This window comes from Hoplias malabaricus, chromosome 12 (assembly GCF_029633855.1).
Source record: "Hoplias malabaricus isolate fHopMal1 chromosome 12, fHopMal1.hap1, whole genome shotgun sequence".
Taxonomy (NCBI): domain Eukaryota; kingdom Metazoa; phylum Chordata; class Actinopteri; order Characiformes; family Erythrinidae; genus Hoplias; species Hoplias malabaricus.
In genome coordinates, this window is record NC_089811.1 from 2,263,903 (window position 1) to 2,289,739 (window position 25,837).

The 25,837-nt window shown below is 45.3% G+C and overlaps 1 protein-coding gene across 4 annotated transcripts in view; it reads right to left on the reverse strand.

The window, feature by feature from the left end:
* Positions 1–2,607: 2,607 nt before the first annotated feature.
* The window catches only part of dip2a (disco-interacting protein 2 homolog A), a 128,836-nt gene continuing 105,606 nt past the window's right edge, over positions 2,608–25,837 (reverse strand). For 2 of the 4 annotated variants that reach the window (XM_066686276.1, XM_066686273.1), the window contains exons 8-39: positions 25,469–25,663; positions 24,279–24,370; positions 23,255–23,365; positions 21,466–21,589; positions 19,971–20,080; positions 19,775–19,877; positions 19,617–19,681; positions 19,233–19,326; positions 18,989–19,108; positions 18,682–18,796; positions 18,381–18,520; positions 17,955–18,091; positions 16,881–16,961; positions 16,243–16,370; positions 15,722–15,836; positions 15,031–15,232; positions 14,696–14,796; positions 14,324–14,404; positions 14,067–14,190; positions 13,382–13,503; positions 13,147–13,258; positions 12,942–13,051; positions 12,710–12,840; positions 11,698–11,866; positions 11,294–11,464; positions 10,772–10,801; positions 7,735–7,796; positions 7,093–7,150; positions 6,921–6,995; positions 5,411–5,585; positions 4,942–5,065; positions 2,608–3,969 (exon numbers count right to left, since the gene is read on the reverse strand). In XM_066686276.1, the coding sequence (XP_066542373.1) occupies positions 3,717–3,969; positions 4,942–5,065; positions 5,411–5,585; positions 6,921–6,995; positions 7,093–7,150; positions 7,735–7,796; positions 10,772–10,801; positions 11,294–11,464; positions 11,698–11,866; positions 12,710–12,840; positions 12,942–13,051; positions 13,147–13,258; positions 13,382–13,503; positions 14,067–14,190; positions 14,324–14,404; positions 14,696–14,796; positions 15,031–15,232; positions 15,722–15,836; positions 16,243–16,370; positions 16,881–16,961; positions 17,955–18,091; positions 18,381–18,520; positions 18,682–18,796; positions 18,989–19,108; positions 19,233–19,326; positions 19,617–19,681; positions 19,775–19,877; positions 19,971–20,080; positions 21,466–21,589; positions 23,255–23,365; positions 24,279–24,370; positions 25,469–25,663 (3,830 nt within the window). In that variant the 3' untranslated portion in view covers positions 2,608–3,716. Of the gene's footprint in view, positions 3,970–4,941; positions 5,066–5,410; positions 5,586–6,920; positions 6,996–7,092; positions 7,151–7,734; positions 7,797–10,771; positions 10,802–11,293; positions 11,465–11,697; positions 11,867–12,709; positions 12,841–12,941; positions 13,052–13,146; positions 13,259–13,381; positions 13,504–14,066; positions 14,191–14,323; positions 14,405–14,695; positions 14,797–15,030; positions 15,233–15,721; positions 15,837–16,242; positions 16,371–16,880; positions 16,962–17,954; positions 18,092–18,380; positions 18,521–18,681; positions 18,797–18,988; positions 19,109–19,232; positions 19,327–19,616; positions 19,682–19,774; positions 19,878–19,970; positions 20,081–21,465; positions 21,590–23,254; positions 23,366–24,278; positions 24,371–25,468; positions 25,664–25,837 lie in introns of those variants that run through there. The other 2 variants (XM_066686274.1, XR_010804650.1) reach the window with 2 other exon arrangements.

The window sequence follows — 25,837 nt, forward strand, 5'->3', positions numbered from 1 at the left end:
CCTGGACACAAACCCAGTCGCTGCGTCCACAAAGTTCAGCTCCAATAACAAAATAATAATCAGAATCATCCTCATCTTCATCATCAGTGTGAGTACTTATCCGGGCTGTTTCCCCGTGCTGGGTTGGGAAGGAGAGGGTTTGATTGTGGATTAGTTCAGAGACAATGTCTGCGTTAAACTGGTTCCAGAGTGTGGTACGGTGCCTGGTAATAACTTACACAAATTCTGTACATAATTACAGCAGGCGAAAGCCTGACATTAGAGTGGTCAACCACACACACACACACACACACATACACAAAACAAACAAAAAAAATGGAGCTGGTGACTATAATGGCGTCCTCACAGCGCTGGCCAATGGTGAGTGAGTGTGAACTAAACAGAAGGGACTAATATTACACTTTATGAGCCCTGAAACGAAGCGGCACGCCATGGACCATCACCTGCAGCGCAGCTTCATCACCAGCTACTTATTCCTGAAGTTCCCACAGCCCCTCCGAGGTTTGGTTCAGCTGTGTTAGAAATTATGTGTGGGGAAGGTGCACAGTTACAGTTCTCCATCAGTGAATAACAACAGGTGTGAGTTCAGAGCCTTCAACAGTTTCTCAACGTAGTGAAATATCCTCCAGTTTAATAAAGCACTCCCTTCACCTCTTATTAATCCTCCACATAAACCAGTCCATCAATGTATTTAATTATTCCCCTGATACATTAATTTGTTCCCACTAGTTCAGAGGGACTCCCGCTGTGGGACATGCGCAGGTTAGAGGTGAGATCAGAAGAATGCAGCTGGCAGAATCCTAACATTGAGGCCAAATGAACACAGTGAAAGGGTCAGACCCTCTGTCTGTGGCTGAGACGGAGCAGAAAAGAGGAGAAGCCCTTCGTGCCGTGTGCTGATTGTATTTATTTTGTAGTGAGTTAAAGATAATACAACATTAATGTCTTGATGCACAAATGGGTTGATTCAGAGGAGCGGCCCCTAACTGTCACCGTGGGTCTCTGTAGGAACAAGTATGAACACCTCTGCTCTAGTTACACACGAGGATTTCCTCCAGGACCTCAGGGAATGACTTGTGGGAATGAGTTATTACACAGAGGATTAAACTGTGGGAACACATTAGTAAATCTAAAAACGATTCATTAAACTGAGGGGATGATCTAAGCCTCTTAAATGTTTTGTTTCTAACCTGACATCTGGGCTCTGCAGTTTAGGCATGAAGTGGTTAAAACGAAAAACAACAACAAAGCCCACACCGAGGGTGACACGAGCTTGTTCTTTAACGATGATTTGGACCTGAATGTGTTTCTGGACCAGGACTCACCAACCTGAATATTACCCCCACCCCCACACCCCCCACATCACCCCACAGACCTGGAAACTCAGCATGGAACTGACGACATGTTTAAGGCTGACACTGAGACGCACAGCTGCAGGTTTTTCTCACTCACTGTTAGCCCCCAAAACAAAACCTTGTATCTCCTAGTGACACTGCAGGAGAAGGAAGAACCCTCGGTCAGTTTCAGTGTGAGTTAAAGCAGCTGGACTTTATTCAGAGAGAGTTTGGGAAAAAAAAGAGCAGCTGGGATTTTAAAAACGGACCAATTTTAAAACGTGTTAAAAACATGAAGCTCTACCAAACGTCAGGTTTCAGGCTGAATACACTCAATCCATTAAAGGATTCCATAAATACCTGGACACACGGTGTATAACGAACCTGAAGACTGGGTTTAATACTGATCCCTGATCCATTAACCCTTTCAGGACTGGTTAAAGATCCAGACTCAGCTGCAGTATGAAGTGATGGTGAGGAACAATCAGATAAAACCTTACAGCTCCAGTTTTCCCCTTTTCTTTTTTCTGTCATTGAAACCTCTCAGCTGCTCTGAAGACTATTACATGAGAGAGGTCAATAAACACCTTCAGAACGACCCAGATTTAAACGCTCCTCACGTTAACTTTCACTGAAACTGTTGAATGTTGCTGCCTTCTCCCGTGAAGTCACCACTTTGAACATACATGTGTTTTTATGAGGACAGGGACCATGTATTTCCTTTATATATTTACCGTCCTGGTTGATGCTTCCTGGGCAGCTCTCACAGGGCGTCTATGAGTGTGTGTGTCTCACCGTGTGTGTATGTGTGCATGTGTGTGTTATAAAGCACATGTTAAAATGAGATCCAGATGAGAACGAGACGAGATGAGACTGAAATCCAAAGCTCAGTCCATGAATGAAATGAGGAGACGCAGGTTTGTGTTCAAGGCTAGGGTTAGGGTCTTCCTTAAAAACAAACAAACAACAACAAATGAAAAAAATCAACAAACAAACACACTGCATAGCTCCATCAGCGACCGCACTTTTCACTGATGAAGAGGATCTCTGTCATCGGGTTGTGTGTCTCCCCTTCTTTTCTCTTCTCTCTTTCTCTCTTTTCTCTGTCTCTCTCTCTCTCTGTCTCTTTTCGCTGTCTCCCCCTCTCTCTCTCTTCTCTGTCTCTCTTTCTCTCTCTTTTCTCTGTCTCTCTCTCTTTCTCTCTCTTCTCTCTCTCTCTCTCTCTCTTTTCTCTGTCTCTCTCTCTTTCTCTCTCTTCTCTCTGTCTCTCTCTCTTTCTCTCTCTTCTCTCTGTCTCTCTCTCTTTCTCTCTCTTCTCTCTCTCTCTCTCTCTCTGTGCAAATTCACCAGTCTTTGTTGCACTGCAAAAAATATCTGGGCCGGTGAAGGCTCTTAAACAGGAGACAGTTCTGATGTTTCTGATCCTGAGGTTGTTGTGAGAATAGAGTCGTGTGCAAAAGTTTACACCCCCTGCTCAAACCACGCTGAGATGTGGACACACCCTCTATCACCACATTTACACAGAACACATTCCATATTCGACATGAGCCCACTGTCCGTGAGGAGTGTGGTGTGTTCTCTCTGTGTCTGCGTGGGTTTCCTCCCACAGTCCACACTGGCTGTGTGATTGTGTCCACAGGTTTGAGTGTGTGACGTAGTGTCCAGGCTGTGTTCCTGCCTTGTGCCCAATGACCCTGGATGGGCAGCTGACACCAACACACCCCTGACAACAATGAAGCACTTGGAAACGATGAATGAATGTGTAAAATAAACAGAAACTGTTCTAAAATTGTGCAGGAGATCGTCCGCTGTGGATTTCTGAGGATATTTACATTTGATCAGGGGTGCCCAAACATTTGCACACTGTGTAATAAAATAATTCAACATTTTTCTAGATATTTGTTCCTAATTTACATAATTTAATCTTAGTCTTCTCACCCTCAAAATAAAGCCACGAGACAGGGTTCTCACTGTAGAGCCACAGAAGGACCGTCTTTGGTTCCTTAAACCAACGTAGACTCCGCGGTACTTTAAGGAACCTTCATTAATAAATGAGAACGCGTGAGTGTGCAGAACGCTTTAAAAAATACAGATACCCACCACATCACGTGAAGGTTCTGGGGAAGAACCCTTAACTTAATCTAGAACATTACATGAAGAACCTTTACGTCACGTGGAGGCTATCCAAAGCTTCTCGTACTGTGTCAGTGTAAGGTTATCTTCTGAGCAAGCCGCGTGATCTCACGATCTTCTCACAACGGTCTCGCAGTGCCGAGGGTCAGAGGTGTTTGTCTGTATTTAAGACTCCGTCCTGCGCCAGCGAGGGACGTCTCTGTGTCCGTCCTCCCTCCTCCTCCTCCTCCTCCTCCTCCCTGCTGCTGGTCACATGTTGTAGGCCACGTAGATGGGGTCCAGCTGGTCGGCGAGGAAGCCGTCCCTCAGGTGCATGCGCTGCTTTTCTCCGCGGGAGTTGATGGGAATGACCCCGGGGTCCACCACCACCACCACGCCCACGATCAGAAAGTGCTCCTCCAGCACCACGTTCGTCACCACGGCAACCAGGTCCAGAGCCTCCTGCTCCTGACCCTCCAACTCCACCACCACCACCAGCAGATTAGTCCAGGTGAACACCGCACTGAGAGAGAGAGACAGAGAGAGAATGAAGAGAGATTGAGAGAGAGAGAGAGAGAGACAGAGGATGAAGAGAGAGAGAGAGAGAGAATGAAGAGAGAGAGAGGGAGAGAATGAAGAGAGTGAGAGAGAATGAAGAGAGTGAGACAGAGAGAATGAAAGAGAGAGACAGAATGAAGAGAGAGAGAGAAAGAGAGAATGAAGAGAGAGAGACAGAGAGAGAGAGAGAGAGAGAATGAAGAGAGACAGAGAGAGAGAGAGAGAGAGAGAGACAGAGGATGAAGAGAGAGAGAGAGAGAGAATGAAGAGAGAGACAAAGAATGTAATTATTCAGACATTCTCACGCTCTTTTGTCATTCATTACAAATTCCATCAGGAAAAAGCGCTGCAGAGTCTTGTGATGGATGTATTGTGACGTAAAAAGTGTGTGTGAGTTTTGGTTTAGACCAAGTTCCACCCTCTAAGTACCACCTATAAATCATATCACAGGAACACACACAATACTAGTGCACAGTAGGTAAACGGAAGCATGTGCTGCACAGTTTTAGTGACAGGGCTGAGCCTAGCCCTGCAGCGAGCGTTAAACACAGGTCTGGCTCAGCGTCCAGTCTGTTATGGCGCCTGTGTGTTATGGTTCCAAGTTCTTCACCAGATTTGCGAAGCTTTAAGATGTCTCCTGGGATTTGGAAACTGAGGGCAGTGTTCTTTACTCTGGATGTGAACTGCGTCAGATCTTTAAGTTGATATTTTCACACATAAATAAATATTTAAATAATAAAAAATCATATTTTAAAATTATTTTTCTTGAATAAAATGAAAGTTGTTATTGTTAACGCTACGCAACAGTGGAGAATGTTTGAATTTTGAATTACAATTCTACGTTACACAAAAACACACTGTTTAATATTTATAACACTAATAATCATTTATACACCTAATAAACACAAAGCTAGAAAAGAGAGGGAGAAGGACGTACCACTCCGCAATGCTCTTGTGAGCTCTGATCACCGACGTCTCGATGTCTATGGGGTGATAACGCATCCCTCTGAGCTCCAGTGTCTCGTCCAGGGATCCCACCACATACAGAGCATCATGACGTTCTGCACAGAGAGAGAGAGAGAGAGAGAGAGAGAGAGAGAGAGAGAGAGAGAGAGAGAGTAGTGTTAGGAGTCTTGCCCAAGGACCAGAGTGGCATGCTTACCTGAGCTGGGAATTAAACCCCAGTCTGTCGTGTGGTGGGCAGCACTGCTAACCACTACCCTAACCAACCCCTACAAAGAGCCTCACAGGGCTGTTTCTGTTCTACTGTGAGTGATTCTATGGAAATAACACGTTTGTTTGATTTTACACCTGACCCTTAATAATTAAGAGGTGCAGCCATACATTGGTTTTTATAGGTTTTTTTTTCAGTTAATAATCCATCTTCGTCTCAGGGCTGTTTGTACCTCCACTGGCGTCGGTCAGCTCTGTCCGTCTCAGGAAGCCCAGGTACCCCGTCCTCGCCCAAACCGTCTGAGTGTCTCCGAAGCTCAGCTTGGTGCAGAAATGATCCGCGTGGAGGGCCTCCTCTCCGTACACGGTGTAGTACCCTGTAGCGTTGTGGGGGCTGCTCACCCAGATCTGACTCAAACGTCCACAGAAGTTCACACATTAATAGATAAATAAATTAGTGCAGTCAGGGTTAATGCATGCGATTAATCTGGAAACTGTAACACGAAACTGAATATATTTATTCCTCCTTTAATTCACTCGTTTTACACAGTCACTGATGTTTTACAGGGAATGAATGTAAACACAGACTCACTACTGTTCAGTTTAAAGATGGTATCACATTATTGGATTAAAACTCATAACTAACCTTGACTCCTACCGTCTCTCACTCACTCACACACACAGACCTCTGCTGTGAGGAGTGTGGCATCCACACATTCATCTGATACAAAGTTATTGAAGCTGAATATGGAGGTGTTTTATTGAAGGTGTCTGAGAAGTGTGCTGTGATTTTCTCAATGAAAGCTCATAAGAATCACTCTGAAATGTTATAATGAGGGAAAGTTGGTTTCCTCCAGTTTGTTGCGTACACCACTCTACACTTATTTGTTTTATCTGCCTTCCAAAAAAAACAAGGGAGTACTAGCATTTTAAATTGTAATTAATCAATTAATCATGGTTAATAACACAGTGCTGTTGTGATTAATGCAATAAAAATTGTAATACATTGACACCATTATTATTATTATATATACACACACACACACACACAGGGGTTGGACAATGAAAGTGAAACACCTGGTTTTAGACCACAGTAATTTATTAGTCTGGTGTAGGGCCTCCTTTTGCGGCCGATACAGCGTCAGTTGGTCTTGGGAATGACATACACAAGTCCTGCACAGTGGTCAGAGGGATTTGAAGTCATTCTTCTTGCAGGATAGTGGCCAGGTCGCTACGTGATGCTGGTGGAGGAAAACGTTTCCTGACTCGCTCCTCCAAAACACCCCAAAGTGTCTCAATAATATTTAGATCTGGTGACTGTGCAGGCCATGGGAGATGTTCAACTTCACTTTCATGTTCATCAAACCAGTCTTTCACCAGTCTCGCTGTGTGTATTGGTGCGTTGTCGTCCTGATACACGGCACCGCCTTCAGGACACAGTGTTTGAACCATTGGATGCACATGGTCTTACTGGTGCAGTGTGTAGTTAATGAAGATTGGCCACCAGGCTGCTCCAATTTAGCCATGAAACCTCCCACACTACAATGACAGGTGTTTCAGTTTCATTGTCCAACCCCTGTGTGTATATATATAGTTTGGGCTCCCCTTGCTTACAGTAACAGGACAGAATAGTAAACCTGTGGGGCGTGGCCTGGAGTAGGTCACTGATGTGAATAAAGCTTATGTGAAATGTACGTTCTGAATTGAGAGAGTGATGGACAGAGGGACACAGGAGAAACTGACCTCTCCCAGATGAGAGTCTCCCAGGGGACCTTTGGTTTCGGTGTTTGCAATGATCACCTTCACTCCCGGGAGGATCTACACCGCAAAAGACACACAGCTACAGTCACACTGCATGTGTGTGTGGATTTGTGTTTTGTGTGTGTGTGTGTGTGTGTGTGTGTGTGTTTCTCACCTTCCCCGACTCCATCAGAGGCAGACTGTGAGGTGACCCTCTTTCAACCAAACGCACTCTAAAACACAAACATAAGAATCATATTTCAGTTTCAGACTCTAATATCTCTGCAGTGTCTCCATATTTCTGTAGTTTCTCCTAAATATCTCTGTATTTTCTGCTTAATCTCTGTAGTGTCTCCTTAATGTCTTTCATTCCTTCTTTATGGGTCTGTAGTTTCTCCTTTAGATCTCCTTAATATCTCTGTAGTCTCCTAAATACATCAGTACTTTTTCTTCACTAACTCTATAGTGTCTCCTTAATATCTGTCATTCCTCTTTAACATCTCTAGTGTCTCTTTAATAGCTCTACAGCCCCACCTTAATATCTCTATAATGTCTCTTACATTCTCCCTAATAACTCTGTAGTGTTTTCTGGACAACGAGGTCCGACTGAAAGAAGAGGAGATTTTAACTCGTGTCTCCTGCTGCTCAGATGTTTCTCCTGAGAGAAAGAGTCCAGGAACTGTCCCCTTTGCCTCCTCTTGAGTTTGAGTGGAGGTCTCAGTGATGACTCATGCTGGGCTCAGTGCTGATATTAAGGTTGGAGGATGCGGTATGAGTGTGTGTTTGTGTGTACTGATAGTGTAATACGGTGCCGTACCGGTCGTGGCGCAGGGCTCTCATGTCCACGTAGACGGTGGTGGGGTCAGGGCCGGCCGTTCCCTGTGGACGAAGAGTGAGATTAGACTAGAATCAAATATTAACTGTGAATCATGAGAATCTGATAACCATCCCATAATGCCCTGGAGGAGGAAGGTATTCTCACACTGCAATCTTCAAAACTGTAACAGCACTTTTAGAAAATGCCAAGACTTTTAAAGGGGACATATTAAATCACTGTTCCTCAAGTGAAACCAGTTCTGGTTCTTAATTAAACGTCTGTGACGTGCTTTGATCAAAACACCACAAGGACCAAGCCCCACAGCAGTGTTCTCCCCCTGTGTAAACAGCCCTGTTCCTTTAAATGATAATGAGCCGCTCGCTGTTCATCCCGACCCCGAGTGCACAGCAGTGAGGAGCGAGGAGCAGAAGCACTGGTTTTTAGCCGTTTTTAGCCCTCACTTAAATCCAGCGCTGTGATTGGACAGACTCAGACGAGGGGGGCGGGGCGATTCTAAAGTCTCTGCACTTTGACGTCAGGAGCGGAGCAGAATCAGAACAACTTGTGTTTTCCGCACACAGAAAACTGACTGGGGGGGTCTTGTTTCACAGTGTGTGGGTTGGGAGACCCCCATTAATGTACACATGCATATGTCATATGTCCCCTTTAAAACTAGTCTGTGAGTTAAATTACAGAATACAATACTGAAGAGAGTATGTTTATTATTGGGGCATACAGTAAGAGATAATTATTTACCAATGCACTATTTACCAGTGCAATCTCAACACTGATGTAAAACATAATGAGCTAGAAATGTGTCTGGGTAGGCCTTCCCCCTGCAAGCATTATCACTTTAGGACCAGTCTGAACTGGCCCATCAATACATTAATATAATATAATATAATGTAATATAATATAATATAATATAATATAATAGGAACTCTAAGAGATGTCCATCCTCTAAAGAGCAGTCAGCAGCTCTATTCTACTCTGATGTTGCAGCCAATGACTGCAAGGAGTGGCAATGTGGCAATCTATTGACCAACCAAACTGTCCCACTGCAGCCGGGGTCACGCCCATTTAAGGAATTCCTGTCTAAGCTGGATTTCTCCTGAATGGAATAAATAAATACATTCTTCAGAAATCTGTGTTCTCACATCCTGAGGTAAACATAAATATTCCACACTGACGTCATCACACTTTACACTATCACACTTCCTCACTATTAGAAACTAACAGTAGCTCCTTAAACTGTGGCCTTAAGCCTCTTTACTCCCTGCTGGGGCCTGTGGGGTGTTTGGAGATGTTTCCAGTTTACAATAATAACCCAGAGCCCTTCTGTAGCAAAAATCACACTTCCACTCATTAATCTGGATACAGCTGGTGGAACCATATTTGCCACTCACACACTCACCCAGTCTCACACACTCTTACCTGTTGACATTTTCACACACTCACCCAGTCACACACACTCACCCCTGTTGACAGTCACTCACACACTCACCCAGTCACTCACTCAGAAATATTTAAATACCCTATTTGCTTTGGTCAAAGCGAGATCCAGTTTAGACCTGGAATATCGGATATGGGCATGACACCTGTTACAGAAGGAGGACGTTCAGAGGTCAGATATCATCAGCCACAGTCCTGGAGCAGCACTGATTTAAGAGAAAAGCTCAGCGAGGCCAAGGCCAGGAAATTAATGAAGGCAGCATGAGCAGAAAAGTGCAGTCTATGCTTTCAAGCAACCCAAGCGCTATCAGTGATAGTACAGACCTGATGACATCAGGAGGATAACTATAAACACAGTCTTTTTACAATTTAATCTCCACAATATAATATCAGAGTCTCAGTAATGAAGGATCTATGGCTGTATTTCCCCCCCCACCACACCCCACTAGCCCTGGAGCTTTGAAGCTAATGTAGCCAACACCTGTACAACTCCACACAGGTTTCACAGTGTTGATTAGTGGGGTATGAGCTTCCAGTGTCATGTGATGGACATAAGTCATGTTTTATGACGGAATGCTGCACACCAAAAGAGATTTTTCAAAAATCAAATATTGTTTTCTCTTTGTGTCACCGACCAATCAACTTTGTATCTGGCATCGGCATAGCAACAACCAGCCAATCGGCTTATAGTACTTGTGTCTCACCGCCTGAATTTAGCCCGTCAAACACGCCCGGCTACACTGTGGCTGCAAGGATGTGGACACCATTTATAACTGATTCATACTGGGACAGAGATTCAGATCTGGAAGTAAGTGTTCGGTACAGTGTCAGCTCTCGTATGAGACGTAAACCTGTCCCTTCTTCAACACTGGATTTACCAAATACTGGTGTGTTCCTGTTTCTGTGAGGGACTGTAATTCCTTATTTTTTCTCTGAATAAAAAGTGAAGCAAGTGCAAAATTCTTCATTGGTGTCAATCATTTTAATGCAAACCACAACTTCTTAATTTTGTCCTGTGTTTTATCATGTTTTTATTAAACTACATACGCTTTGTGGATTAAGTACAACATTAAAGATACAATGTAAGGCTTCAAACATTTTAAACGATCAGCTTCACTAAGAGCGTTAATCTCCATCGGCGGAAGCGACTGCTCTGATTGGTCGACCCGATGCTTAATCCACTTTTTCTGGGCAGCTTTGCTATCTATTGATCTCAGACTTGATGTGCGTTAATTTTAAGACCTGTATTTATCCCCATCTGTGAAAATCAGACCGAGGGGGAGCAGGCCTTTAGTGCAGTACATGTTCGTACAGGACCTCGGCTGTGGTTGCGGTTCACGTAGTAACTGATTGGTAAAGTAGAAAAGGACTGTACTGAATCACAGATACACAATGAATAAGCAGCTTTCTGTGACATGCAGGTCAGCTACAGAGAAAAACATAAATGCGTATGGCTTCACTCACACACGCACACACACACACACACACACACACACAAAATAGAGACGCATCAAAATGAAATAAAAGCAGACAGCGTATGAGATTCCTGCTACAGCTTGCGTCTCTCCTTTTTAACACACTCTACCTGATCAGCCAGGTTACCCAGTCTGTTGGGCTGACGGTGTAGGACGGAGAAACAGGTAAAAAACACACACACACACACACACAACCAAAAAACAACAGAAAACCAGTAAACACATCCAACCGTCAGAAGAGAAACAAACAAACACATCAAAAAACAACAGAGAGAGAAAAGCAAGTCAGACACAGAAATGATCCCAGACGAAAGTGATGTCTGTTTGATCTTCAGTATCTCGTCTATGAGCTATTCCTTTAAACACCTATTCTAACTCTTTCTTCTTATTATCTATTATCTTATATGATGCTGTGAACATCGTCCTCTAGTGTCCCACAAACTGTCAGAAGAAGTTAAGATACTGTACACTGACCCACATCAGATGCTCTTTCTACTCCCTCTGACTCTCCTCTTCCCCTCCGTCCACTGCTTTGTAGCTTCTCCCCCACCTTAAGTCCCTTTTCTGCCCTTATACACCCCTCTCTACCACAGAAGCCCCTCTCAATCTGCTCAGAAGCCCCTCCCCCTCACCTGAAGGCAGATGGCGACGTTGACCCTGCAGCCGAAGGTGGTGCTGACGGCTCGAGGCGAGAGGCCAAGGTCTTTGAAGATTTTGGAGAAAGACTGAGTCAGAGAGATCCTCGGACGCTCCTCCGCCACCACCATACACGTCCGGACACACGACAGGTTCACGTTTCTTAGCTGAACACACACACACACACACATTGTAAACTGTAAATTGAGCTGAGACATGAGGGGAGTAAACACTGAGGTGATTGTGAGGGAAAGACGCAGCTCACTTGGAATTGGGACACAGCCCATGTTTAAAGAAACCGATTCATTCAAAATTAACGTCAACTCTGGTGAAACAGAGGGGTGAATAGGTTTCCATAGGAAGAGCGAATACAGATCATGGTGTGAGAGTGTGTACTGACCCGGAGAGCTTCGGTCTGAGAGCCCAGGCCCTTGGTGCACATCTCCATCACAGAGTACGAGCAGAAGGTCACACGCACTTTAAACTGACTGACCGCCGACAGCCACAGAGACACGTTACTCTCCAGCTCCAGAGGAGGGACCAGGACAGACTGATGTCCTGAATACACACTGTATAAACACACACACACACACACACACACACACACAGTCAGGAACCAGGAACCTGTTAGCTCCTTTTTCTACCAGTGTGGTTCCTGTTCACCAAATTATTTTGGAACCAATTCACCACATTTGGAAAGAAAAACATGAAATAAAGAGAAATAATACAGAAATGAGCTGCATTTGTGTGTGTTTCCGGGGGCTGTGGTCAGTGCGATATGAGGAGCGTTGACTACTTTTCTCTGCTGTTCACGAGCTCAGCAGGATGGCTCAGATCTCACTTGTATCAGATCTCACTCTGACCTAAAGCCCCAGGGAAACAGTGGATTAACCATGACTCCCTCCTGACGTTTATCTCTGGTTCTAACGTTGAGCCACAGAGATGTTGGAACACAGCCCCCAGCAGTGCCCCCCTCTGACGATGTATCCTTGGTTCCCTTAAACACAGAGGGCCGATTCACTGGAGAGCACCAAGTTTCCACGAATACTAGAGTTCTGTTGGTGGATAAAGGCCACGTTTCTGCTTCAGTAACAGTTTCTATTTTTCTAAAACGACTGAACACTAGAGTTCGGAACATTGCTGTGAAGAGTTGATGGCTTTCAATCGTGAGAACATTTGCGTCACTGATGTTGGATCGTAAACATCACTTCAACTGTGCTTCACTGTGCTTCAGAGAACAGAGCTCCACTGCTCCACAGCCCAAAGATGGGGGTTTACACTTGTCCAGACCGCACTCGCCATTGAACATGACCTTAAACTCAAGTGTGAATGCTGCTGAATGACTCATAGTGGACTCATTTAATAGTTGTGTGTGTGTGTGTGTGTGTGTGTGTGTGTGAAGTTGTTTTCACCTGCAGAGGCACCACAGAGCAAAGCCCAGGCCACAGTAAGGGTCCAGACAGATGGCGATCTGCCGCGAGGGGTAGAGCTCACACTGCAGCTTTATCGAGCGACACAAGGCACTGGTTGCAGCATGAGACATCTGAGAGAAACACACCAAGATTTACACTCATCACATACTGAGCTCTACTCAACACACCACTCCCAATATCCCCAACCGTATACCGGATGTGTGTGTGATACCTTGACCCCAGCCAGGATCCCTGTGGTGGACACACTGAAGTCCAGATAGGCCAGCATCTCCGGGGTGGGGGGTTTGTAGATCTGTGGGAGTTTCTTTCTGGGCAGATCGTCTGAAACAAAGAAACCAAGGGTGTGGCATCTGTACAGCACACACTTACAAAAACAGATCATGTACAGTAAATGTGTGTGTGTTATGTCTTTATACCTGTGTCTAGTACCATGGGCCATGTTTTCACATCCACAGCTGCTGCTGCCTCTTTGGATTTCAGGAGCTTCATTATTGCTTGTGTGGTCAGAATACACACAGACTTACTGACCTGAAATACACACACACACACACACACACACATCCGTTTTTAAACCGTTTTTGTCACTGCTGGACTGAGAACAGTACACTAACCTAAAACACCCATCTGACAGGTTATTCCCAGTGAATTTACCTCCACGATCATCTTGACGGTGGGCAGTGTAGTGGCCAGGTTCTGAGGGTGAGGGGGTCTCACTGTGACAGGAACACAGCCAGCGTACAGGCAGCCGTAAAACGTAGCAATCAGATCAATACCTGCAGCACACACACACCAAGTCACATAAATCGTAAAAACACAGCAGTTTAACCAGTTTTTACAAAAGAAAGAATGCAGTTTGTGTGAACATTTCCATAATCTTTTTCCATGATTTTCATGTTAATAACGTCCTTTAAATCACATGCACATATTCTTTTATGTCGTGTCTCCACTTCTGAACTCTCTCCAATGAAATTAACACAATGAGAGGCGAGGGAATGCCTTGCACGCTGCAGCATCTTCAGAGACAACCATCAGCACCAGAGGGTGGTACGTGAACCTGGTTTGGTCAGAGACATGCATCAAGGCTCTACCAACTGAGCAAACCTGCTTCACACACCACTTCTGTGGAGTTAATGGATGACTCTCAAGGTCTCACAGGGTGCAAGGGGTTTCCATTCATCATATTTATGTCATAAGAAGCTTTTATTGTTCATATTTTAACCTCCTTTTAAGGCACACTGTGGAGTTTACAGGTGCTGGATGAACAGAAAGGATCGTTTTGATTGTTTTATGGCTCTGGTGGGGTTTGATGGTGAGGGTGTGGTGGGGGGGCGTTTACCTGGGGGGTAGACGAGTGCTACGTGGTCCCCAGTGTTGAGTCGTCCTCTCTCCATCAGAGCCACAGCCACCCGCTCCGCTCGCTTATGGAGCTGCACACAGGACGCGCTGCTGGCTACAGTGCCCTATAACACACACACACACACACACACACACACACACATTAACCTCCCTCAGGAGAAAGACTCAGTTGAATTACTATATAATAATAAGATTGTTTTAAGACGGACACAACACACAGGTCAGATCCTACTGTACCTTGGCGTTGAGCAGCAGGAAGAGGGGGTGGTCGGGTGTGGCCTGTGCCCTCCACTGTAAAACATCCTGAATGTACAGAAACTACAGGACACACAGGACACACATCATCAAACTCCATTACAGCTGCTCAGCTCGGTTTACACTTTCACTGCTGGGGGTTAAATAAGTGGGTGGTGGACAGTGGCTGATGGTGGATTTACAGGAGCCTAGTGGTGGCCCTGGGCAGCGTGGGGTTGGGTGGGGGCTATTTTATACAAAACTGAACAAACACCCCAGTTCAATTAAAATAAACTTCTGAGCATGTGCACTGTCCACACAGGAGCACTGCACCTCCCCAGTTACAGCCTGTGAGTGAATATGACCCTCACTCACCTGGTCATTGTCCTCCAGCTGAGCCACGTCTCTCCCACACGCCTGAGCAATCCGCTTCCCCGCCACGAGATTCCCCACGATCATAGAGGCAGGACCCACCTCTGAGAGAGAGAGAGAGAGAGAGAGAGAGAGAGAGAGAGATGTAAGAGATGGAGAGATAGATGTAAGAGAGAGAGAGAGATGTAAGAGTGTGAGAGAGAAAGATGTAAGAGAGAGGGAGAGAGATTAAGAGGGAGATAGAGAGATGTAAGAGAGTGAGAGAGAAAGATGTAAGAGAGGGAGAGAGAGAGAGATGTAAGAGAGAGAGAAGGAGAGAGAGATAGAGACACCCGTACCTGGTTGTTTTTGCCGGGGTTTGGGCAGGTTGGTGACGCAGGTGTGAGGACACATCAGCACGTTACAGGGGTGCAGCGCCCCCTCCAGGAAGCGCTGTTTAGTCTCTGAGATGTGGATGCCCCCCAGAGGGGCTTTGGGGAGAGTGTTAGCAGGAACTAAAGCCAGGCAGTACACTCCCACCTGGTGGATACTGTCTATAGCCTACAGGAGAAAACGGAGAGACGGTCAGAGACAGACTCTATTCTTACATGAGCTCCGTTAGCGTTAAGGCTACATTCACACAGCAGGGAAAAGTGGCTCTGCTGTTCACACTCTCTATATGTGACCCATATCCTGCATCAGTTTGAACACATCCTGCTCCTACAGTGACCCATACGTGTAGAAGGACAGTCCTTCAAACTCAGACCTGAAGGAAAATCCATCTGTTCCATACATTCTTTCACTACGGTGTTTCCATGTCCTAAACACCTCAAATTAAACCGAAAATATCCACAGATCATTTCTCCGTGTCCATGGATCAAGTCTGATCTGGCTTTTCACACAGAGTCTTATTGCCACCACTCGGATATGGATCGGATTTCAGTGAGAGTCAATGAGATTTTTGCTGTTAACAGCCACTGAAATGACGTGTGTGTGTCACATATTCAGGTTACTTTTGTGTATAATGAAGATGTGTGTATTACGTCCCACCTGCAGCACTCGGCTCATCCACTGGAAGCTGTCCTCCTCTGAAGCGTCCGGTCTCTGCTCCGCTACCACCACAATCCTCTCGTCATGAAGCACACACACTGAGAACACTGCAATCCTGAAACACACACACACTTTTTTCTAATGACCGCTCCTGGACACAGTAACAGCTCTCTTCATCACCCCCTTTCCATCGATCCCTCCTTCTACCCCTCCCTCATCCATTCATTATTCCTACTTCAGTCTATTCGTCCATCCCTCCATCCATTTATTCTTTCATCTACACCTTCTTCCATGGACCCATCCCTCAATCTTCTGTCATTTCTTATTTCATCCATCTCTCCAAATATCACTCTATCCACTTCATCACTCTCTCACTCACGAAGAGCAGAAGACTGAAGATTGTCCACAGGTTCTGGATGACCACTGTGTGTGTGTGTGTGTGTGAGAGAGAGAGAGAGAGAGAGAGAGAGAGAGAGAGAGAGAGACAGATCACATGTAATAGGACTGAATTTATCCCTCACCTTCCTCTGTAGACGAACTTCATGGGCTCCACTGCCAGCGCCGTGGCGACTACATCATCAGCGTTGTGTCTCCGTCCACTGACCACCATCAGTCCATCCATCTTCCCCACCACAAACAGCAGGTTGTCCTTTAAAAGCGACAAAAACACAGTTAAAAAAACAACGTCACATGCAGCTTCCTATTCTGGACATTCTGGAGCAGCTGCACATGAGCCTCATCTCACCACGCTCAATGCCAAGTGTAGGCTCAGGGAGTGAGCTGTGATAGGGAGCAGATCTCTGACAGAGGAGCTCCATGCAATACATTTGGGGTGAGTTTAAATGGTGTGTGTGTGTGTGTGTGTGTGTGTGTGTGTGTGTGTGTGTGAGAGAGATCTAAAATTAATCATCCAACATCAGCACTAACCTTACACTGGTTTATGTGGCTGACTTCCACCAAATTCAAACTACATACATTTCTTATAACTACCACTCAGTTCAGAAGACACCTTGGACAAAGCAGGTGTCCACAAATTTTTGGTCACTAGCCTCATAGTGTGTCATGGGGGACTGAGTGAGTTTGGAGCCCACGGAGAAGGTGACACTAGGGGAAATAGGACCGAGCCAGAGCCGTGAGAAATGAAGACACAGGGACTGACCGGTCCGATGAAGCCCAGCAGAGAGGTTCGAGTGAAGGGCCGCTCACTGACCGGAGAGCCAGTCGCCATCACTGGGACCGTCTACAAGGAGAAGAGAGAGACCACATCAATGACTGTCCAATCCCTATCTAAACAATATATAAATACGTTTACATTCACAATGATCTCATCCAGATGTTATACAAATCCATATAAATACACATCTGTATAAGATCTTATCCTTGGGCCAGATTCACAAAAGAGTTTTACAGAGGACATATGAAAACATGTTCTCATTAATGTGTGGATCTGGAGCCCACCAACCCACACACTGTGAAACAAGACCCCAGTCAGTGTTCTGTGCGCTGCCTGAGTCAGAAACACAGGATAAAACGAGCCGTTCTGATTCTGCTCCGCTTCTGATGGCAAGTGCAGAGACTTTACAATGGCCCCGCCCCCTCGTCTGAGTCTGTCCAATCACATCGCTGGACGAGGTTAAACGCAGCAGAACAGACACAACGAGCGCAGAGAAATAAGAGCACTGAGTAAAAACAGAAAAGAAAGAGAACAGAGTGAAAACAGCTAAAAACCAAAGCTTCTGCTCCTCGCTCCTCACTGCTGTGCGCTCGGGGTCGGGGCGAACAGCGAGCGGCTCATTATCATTTAAAGGAACAGGTGCTGAAAGCGGGCGTTTAGACAGGGGCTGTGGGAATTTGAGCAAACTAGACCCAGATCTTTTTTACTTTTGAAGAAAAGAAGGAAACTATAAATAATATTTCAGCACATGAACCCAACATTAATCATTTACTGCATACGACACTTTTAAAACTTCTAAACTTCAGAAACACTGCAGCATCAACATGGCTGAAGATAAAAGAAGAAAGGAAAGAGGGAAAGGAGCGTAGAGAAGAGAGGTAATAATAAAGGGATAAAAGGAAAAGAGAGAATGGAGAAGAAAAAAGAGAAAAATGGAGAGGAAATGGAGAGATAGAGAAGATGGAGAATGAAAGAGAGGAGAGAGAAAAGAAATGAGAATAAAGAAATGGAAATAAAAAAGGAGAAGAGCGGTGTGTGGGTGTTTAGAGGAACCCTCACCTCGAAGATGTTCTTGGTCATGCCCTGAAGGCCGTAGTAGGAGGTGCTGGTGGTGCAGGAGCTCACACAGATCTCTCCAACTTCATCCATTCGGCACAGATACGGGGTTCCTTCAGGACGCACCACGCACACCATCGCTGGACACACACACACACACACCAGATTGAAAACATTTGCCCACACCCCACATAACAAGTCAATGCAGCTACTCTAAGATGCAGTTTGTGGAACGGGACACACTGGGGCTGATAGAGGAGTGAGAAGTCCCCCAGCGCTGGACTGTGGAGCAGTGGAACTGTGTTCTCTAGTAAACAATCACCCAGTATCTGTATGTGACCTCACTAAAGCGCTCTGTGAAAAGAGCAGTCTGTAAACATTAGTCCACACCCCGCACTGAGTGAAGTAGTGATGTGATAAGAGACTGACCTCCAGGCATCACCTGCCCTACGTCCTGCAGAGTCAGAACCGAGAGCTTCTCCTCTGTGTCCACCCTGATCACACTGTGGCTCAGACAGTTCATGGACAACACAGCTTTGCCTGGAGGAGGAACACCCATCTCTGGGGGTCTAAACACACACACACACACACACACACACACACACACACACACACACACACACAAACATATTTAGGTATAAACCTGACTACAAATGTAGGTGCTGCTCAGGTGTTTGTGTGTATTGTTATTGTTGTGTTGTTAGTACAGGGTGCAGTAGCGAGTGCTGACCTGCGGATGGCGACAGTCATGGCTTCTGCTGAACAGGCGCAGGGACAGATGACTTCAGGCCTTAGTCCTCGAGACTGAAACACATTCAGGAAGGCATCGCAGGAGGAGATCGACCCTACACACACACACACACACACACACACACACACACACACACACCCATGGTTTAAACTTCTATAACAAACCCTCATCTATCAGATCTGATGAGACACTATCATTTCATTAAGAAGAAGCCCCACTGAATCAAACTGAGTTCAGGGATTTTGAGTGTGTGTGTGTGTGTGTGTGTGTGTGTGTGTGTACTCACAGGGATTGGCTCCATCAGCCACTATGAGTATGCGTAAAGAGCTGAGACTCACGTCTCTCTGATCTTTCTGAGACAGCAGAGACCAGTGCATGTCTCTGGACTTTACCACAGCAACACGAGCTGAATAATAACAACAAAACAACATCATCTTCAACAAGAAAACACTCACACAACCGGAATAAACACTCATAACAAACACACACACATTTATTTTGCACAGAAACACACACAGACAGACACACACCTTTGTACGTGTGAACTTTCTGTATCCAGGACAGTGGGTTGACCTTCATCAGTGAGTATGGGATGCTGATCACATGCATTCGGTTCATCACACTCTGAAACAGTGTCACAGTGCCACGGTTACTGTCGCCATGGATACATTTGGACAAGTACAGTCACCACGGCTGCGGTTGCTGCCATCAGATTTGTGAAAATGAGTTGCCACAGTTAACGTCTCCATGGTCACTACAATTACTGTTGCCACGGTTGTTACTTTTTCAAGGCTACATTGGTGTCAGTTATATTCACGACAGTCACAGTCACCATGGTTACGGACACTACAATTACAGCTGCCACAGTTACAGCAGTGTATGGGGCGCTGCGTTTGAACTAAACACAAACTCACAGTGAGAACGCCATGCCACAGACCCGCATCCCGTTTAAAGTCCAGAACGTTTGTGATAGTCTCCCCTGCGGAGAGAGAGAAAGAGAGAGATGTTGAAACATATTATGATTACAATCAGCCACACACACACACACACACACACACGCACAAACACTCACCCTCAGCGTATCCACACGCCTGTGTGAGTGCATGACAGTGAGACAACATTGCAGCGTGAGAGACTGTGATGCCCATAGTACTGCCCTCCTTACTGGTCTTATACTGCAGACAGAGAGAGAGAGAGAGAGAGAGCAGAAATACACTGACTCTGTCTGTTAATAAGAGAAGGATAAGTGTGCAGTGTTCAGTACTGACCTCTATGTACGCCGTCTCATTGCTGCCATCTCTGATCAGTGGAGTCCAGTCTTTCGGAGGCTTTACAACATGTTTCCCGTCAGTAACAAACCACAGCAACCGGGGCCAGCCTACACACACACACACACACACACACACACACACACACACACACACACACACACACACACACACACACTTGTCAGCCACTTGACCATCAACTATTTTATAGAATAACACTGTTATTTCCTGCCAAGTGTCAGAACTTAATTAGCTTTGTGCTGGTTTCCAGTAAAAAGGGTTTCATCTTATTTCCTAGGGTCTCTTTGAATTGTCGGATCCACCTTAAATTTCCCTCAGGAATAATAGTTTTATCTTACATAATCTTGTCTAATTTTCCTCCTCTACTTACACTTCAAGTGTGTTATTCCACCTGCTAGATGGTGTAAACCGACTTGTGTTTTACTGGTATCCAAAAGATAACTTCCCATTCCACCTTAAATATCTGAAATATTGTATACCAGGTGTTTTTAATGCAGACCCACTGACCAATCACCATCCCTCACTAAATGTACAGTATATCCACACTTCTCAAGCACTGAGAGACAGAGCTCACAGAGGAACTGTAGGGGGCGCTGCTGCTTCCCGCTGCAACACACGCTTTACATTACCACAGAGGGACTTGTGTGGATCAGTTTGTATCGGCTGCATTTAACTGACAGCTGGACTTATTGGGAGGAATCATTAGTGTGTGGTTCGTAATTTGGGAGCTTGTGTCTAATTGGCTCAGCTGCACGTTATGGGTGGAGTCATCAGCGGTTCCTAATCAGGAGCTTGTATCTACAGGGCTCGCTCTGTGCTCTTTTAACACAAAAGGATTTGTGTGGATCAATCTGTATCGGTTGCATTTTAGAGACCACTGGACATTTTTGGGAGGTGTCATCAGTAGACGGTTTTTAAATTGGAAGCATGTGTCTGATTGGCTCCACGGGATGTTATGAGAGGAGTTAGTGGGTGGACCCTAAATAGAGAGCTTGTTTCTGATTGGCTCCTCTGGGTGATATGGGTGGTGTTAGTGGATGGTTTCTAAATTAAGAGCTTGTTTCTGATTGGCTGTAGCTCTTCTTCTGCAGATTTTATTGTGCAGCACTTTGGCTGACATTCACTGTCTTTTAAATGTGCGATATAAATAAACTTGACAATAAACTTGGCCTGACTGCAGGGCTCGTACGAAATATTTGTAAATTATTAAAAAATATATACAAAAGAATCCCTGCTGATTCTGATACTGATCTTACTTTACTCTAGTTGATCAGTGAGGGAAGGTATCCGCTGATTGGGTCACACCACTGACACTCAGCGTGATCCAGAAATAAAGAACACAGTCCACACTTCAATCCCTGTGCTGAGGGATTTCCCCTGACCACAGTTCAACATACAGGACTTATGTAGCTTAATGCAGCTGTTTTTTTTTTCAACGAGCAAAAATACTTTTACTGGAGGTAAAGACACTGACCCTTAAATGTGGCGACTTCTCCAGTCTGAGCCTTGGGCAGCCCCTTCTGACACGCGTCAGTGGTCAAAGCCAGAGTGACCCCACAACTGCCCAATAAGAACCCAATCTGCTGACTCCCAGCATCCTACAGGGCATAGGGGGGAGGGAGGAGGGGTATAGGAGGAAAATAGCAGGAATAATAATAAAAAACAGACAGAAATATATCAGTGTATTTATAATTCTAACAACTCAACCTTCATCTCTCTCTCTCTCTCTCTCTCTCACACACACACACACACACACAAAACACACGAATGGACTAGCACTGTGCCAGCAACAGCAACTTCATTCTGACAGAGAGAGAGAGAGAGAGAGAGAGAGAGAGAGGGATGTAAGAGAGAGAGAGAGGGGGATGTAAGAGAGAGAGAGAGAGAGAGGGATGTAAGAGAGAGAGAGAGAGAGAGGGATGTAAGAGAGAGAGAGAGAGAGAGAGAGAGGGATGTAGAGAGAGAGAGAGAGAGAGAGAGAGAGAGAGAGAGAGGGATGTAAGAGAGAGAGAGAGAGAGAGAGAGAGAGAGATGTAAGAGAGAGAGAGAGGGATGTAAGAGAGAGAGAGAGAGAGAGAGAGAGAGAGGGGGATGTAAGAGAGAGAGAGAGAGAGAGGGATGTAAGAGAGAGAGAGATATATAGAGAGAGAGAGATAGAGAGAGAGAGAGAGATGTAAGAGAGAGAGAGAGAGAGAGAGCGAGATGTGCTTAACTTGTAAAACACAACCCCACCACAAATTTGTTGATTAGCATGCTAGTGGATTAAAACATGCTAGTGGATAATGCGGCTACAAGAAATGAAGTTTGATCCCATTAGCTTCGAGCAGAAATCCATATTCAGGGATAACAGCGCCATCCAGTGGTAGCACACAAACGCACACACACCCCTCATAAACAAACGTTATCTTCACTGACTGATATTCACTGACACCTAGTGGCGGCGATCACACAGTGCATTAAATCTCCATTTGCAAATTCAGCCGTTTGTAAAATACACTTTTTCGTTCCACATTAAATGTGTACCACATTCACACAGCTCCTTCATTCCCTGAAACAAACTAAAACAAACAATATTAAAGTGTGAACATGTGCTGGGGCTCAGGAGTCTCGAAGCTGATGAGGTTAAATGCCAGTGTTGGCGCTTAATTAATGGATATCAGTTCACAGCAAGTAGAGTGAAGGTCTGGTGAGAAGAATAACAAACGTGGAGAGTAGAGATAGTAAACAAAGATAATGCTGAGTTAGAATTTAAGGTGGAATGGAACATTCAAATGAGAAATAAGAAGAAATAGAGTAAAATTACTGTTAAAGCAGTAAGAGCTGACACATTTGGAAACAAGTGGATGCAAAAACTCAGTGATGTGTGATACTTGAGACAATGAACAGTTCTGGAGAAAATGTGGGAAAAAAAACTGGGGATAAAAAAAACCCTTGTCACATTCATGAAAAAAGAAGCTCAACTTTTTAAAATAAATAAATGAGCAGAGTTCCCGAGCTGGGCTCTCTCTCTCTCTCTCTCTCTCTCTCTCTCTCTTTTTCCAGTGCTCCTCGCTGTTTAGAACGGTGAGTGTGGTCTAGATATTCATCACATTATGGGGAACAATATCTGGTTACACACTCATTCTGAAGGGACTAGCTGTCCTTATGGAGTCATTAAGAATGTCCTCACGATGTAAATCATTACATTTGAAGGTGAAGGTGTGTTAGTGTTAGGGTAGTAGCAGTAGTTATGACTTTGCCTTGTGTGTGTGTTTTTAAGGTACCTTTCTTGTCAGTGGCACCTCTATGGGTACGGGCACCAGCTCTGCCAGCAGACAGCCGTAAAATGCCACCATAAACATCACAGGGTCATTATTAGGGAACACCAGAGCGACCTGTGCAGGACAGACAAGAGAGATCAAAAGCTTACAGTCGCCAAAATGATATGGACACCTGACTATCACGTGTACATGAGCTATATATGAGCTGGACACTGCCTGGATTTTTGGCGCTTACTCAATCCAAGGAAGAGCGCCCCAGTGGCTACAGTGTGCAATGGCAGCTTGCTTTACACCCCTCCAGCTGACCCATGGCATTGCACAAAGTGAACTTAGGCTCGTGTGCCGCAGCCTGGCCATGGAAACCTGTTTAATGAAGCTCCTGACGCACGGTTCTTACACTGATGTTGCCTCCAGACTGTGTGCTGAATTGATCCGTGGTGATGTGTGTGTGCTCCACTGTTGTTGCTCCAAGATGCTTCCCTTTTAAATAAATGTCACTTACAGTTGTCTAGGGCAGCTTTAGCAGGACAGAAACTTGTGATTAAACTTGCCATGTTTAACAGTGCCACATGCTCTTCAGCATCACTGCCTTCTAATCTACTGTCAGTGTTTGACCACATGGCTCTTCGATTGACATCGTGGCAGATTTCTATGGGGATTCGGCCTATCGGGTCTGTGTAGTGGGCCCCTAATCTGTGCAGTGGGTCTTTGTTGAGGGTATTTACAGTGATTGTGGCCATGCTCAGGTTTGTTTACTTACATTAACCAGGCACCCAGCCCAAATACTGCTCTGTTCACTGCTCCCTTGTTCCCTATGTCCTTCTAAGGGCATAATAAAGTACATCACCTGGAATTACGGCTGTGATATCTTCAGCACTTTGTGTTTTTGTGTCCTCATCTGATGGTCACCTGATCTGCTGCAGTGAGAGACTGAGCACTGACAAAGGACGAAGTGATGTCTAACACACAGCTGAGCTACAGAGAGCCGTTTCTGATAAAGTGTCCATGTAGAAGACGGAGCTCTCACCCTGTTTCCAGGCCTCAGCAGCGGCTCATTTCTGGAGCTGAGTTTGTTGAGCAGGGTGTAGGCCAGTTTCTGACTCCGCGTCCACAGCTTCCCTGCGTCACAAATAAAAGAGAGGAGGTGGTCATTTAATGCACTTACTCTGTGTCCAAAAGTCTGTAGACACCCCTTCTTTTTTTACTGCACTTCACTCTGAAGAGTTTATTATTTTAATTTTAGGTCCTAGTTTTAAATTAAATGTTTGATAAATTATAAAACTGTAATTAAATGTAAATGCATTTCTGAGGTGAAAGAGATCAGGACTGTTCCAGTGTTATTTATATTTTTCTTTGTTTTAGTTATTTTTTTAATCACATTTCAATTCTCTAACATCTGTGTTTCTCTCTTTTAAAAAAGCACTGTGAATGTCCACAGTTCATTAAAAGTGCCGTATAAATAAACCTTTTTTGCCTGATGAGTGCTTTCAGACACACTCAAATAGACCTACTCTGTGTGTGTGTGTGTGAGAGAGAGAGAGAGAGAGAGGGAGAGAGTGAGAGAGAGAGAGGGAGAGAGGGAGAGAAAGAGAGAGAGCCAGAGAGAAAGAGAGAGAGAGAAATAGAGAGAGCGAGAGAGAAAGAGAGCCAGAGAGAGCGAGAGAAAGAGAGAGAGCCAGAGAAAGTGAGAGAGAGAGAAAGAGAGAGAGCCAGAGAGAGACAGAGAAAGAGAGAGCCAGAGAGAGTGAGAGAAAGAGAGAGAGCCAGAGAGAGAGAAAGAGAGAGAGCCAGAGAGGGCAAGAGAGAGAGAAAGAGAGAGAGAGAGAGAAATAGAGAGAGAGCCAGAGAGAGAGAGAAAGAGAGAGAGAGAGAAATAGAGAGAGCCAGAGAGGGCAAGAGAGAGAGAAAGAGAGAGAGAGAGAGAGAAAGAGAGAGAGAGAGAGAGAAATAGAGAGAGCGAGAGAGAGCCTCCTACACGTCATCCCAAAATTGCAGACTTTTGATTGGTCCATCTCTCTCCTCGGAGACTTGCCAATCACAATAAAATGCAGACGTCCAGCACAAACTCTCAGCGGACGTCACATTTGTTTTTTTACCCGACTCACAACAGCAGCTCGTAAAATTACGCCGTGGTCTTTACTCCTGAGTGATACCCTTCATTTCAGAAGAAATTTTAAATGAGTGGGGGTCCACCTGTGTGTGTGTGTGTGTGTTTACCATATGTAAGAGTGTAGATGGGTTTTCCGGCGTTGTCCAGGGCGGTCAGACAGGGAGATTTGGGTTGGGTGGTTCCCCAGCGCTGCAGAGAGGTCAGTAATGACGGAGGCCAGTCTGGCACCTCCAGTGGCTCTCCGTGGAGGGGGATCATCTGCGCCCCCTCAGGCTTCGGCTGATTAGGGTCCGGCTGCTGGACTGGAGAGAGAGCGGGGGGTGGAGGGGTGGAGGGGGGGGGGGGTGTAGAGAGACAAAGGCACTGGCAGTCATCTAGATAGACTGATGAACAAACAGACAGACAGACAGAGAGACAGACAGGCAGACAGAGAGACAGATAGATGGATAGATAGATAGACAGAGAGATACTAAAGC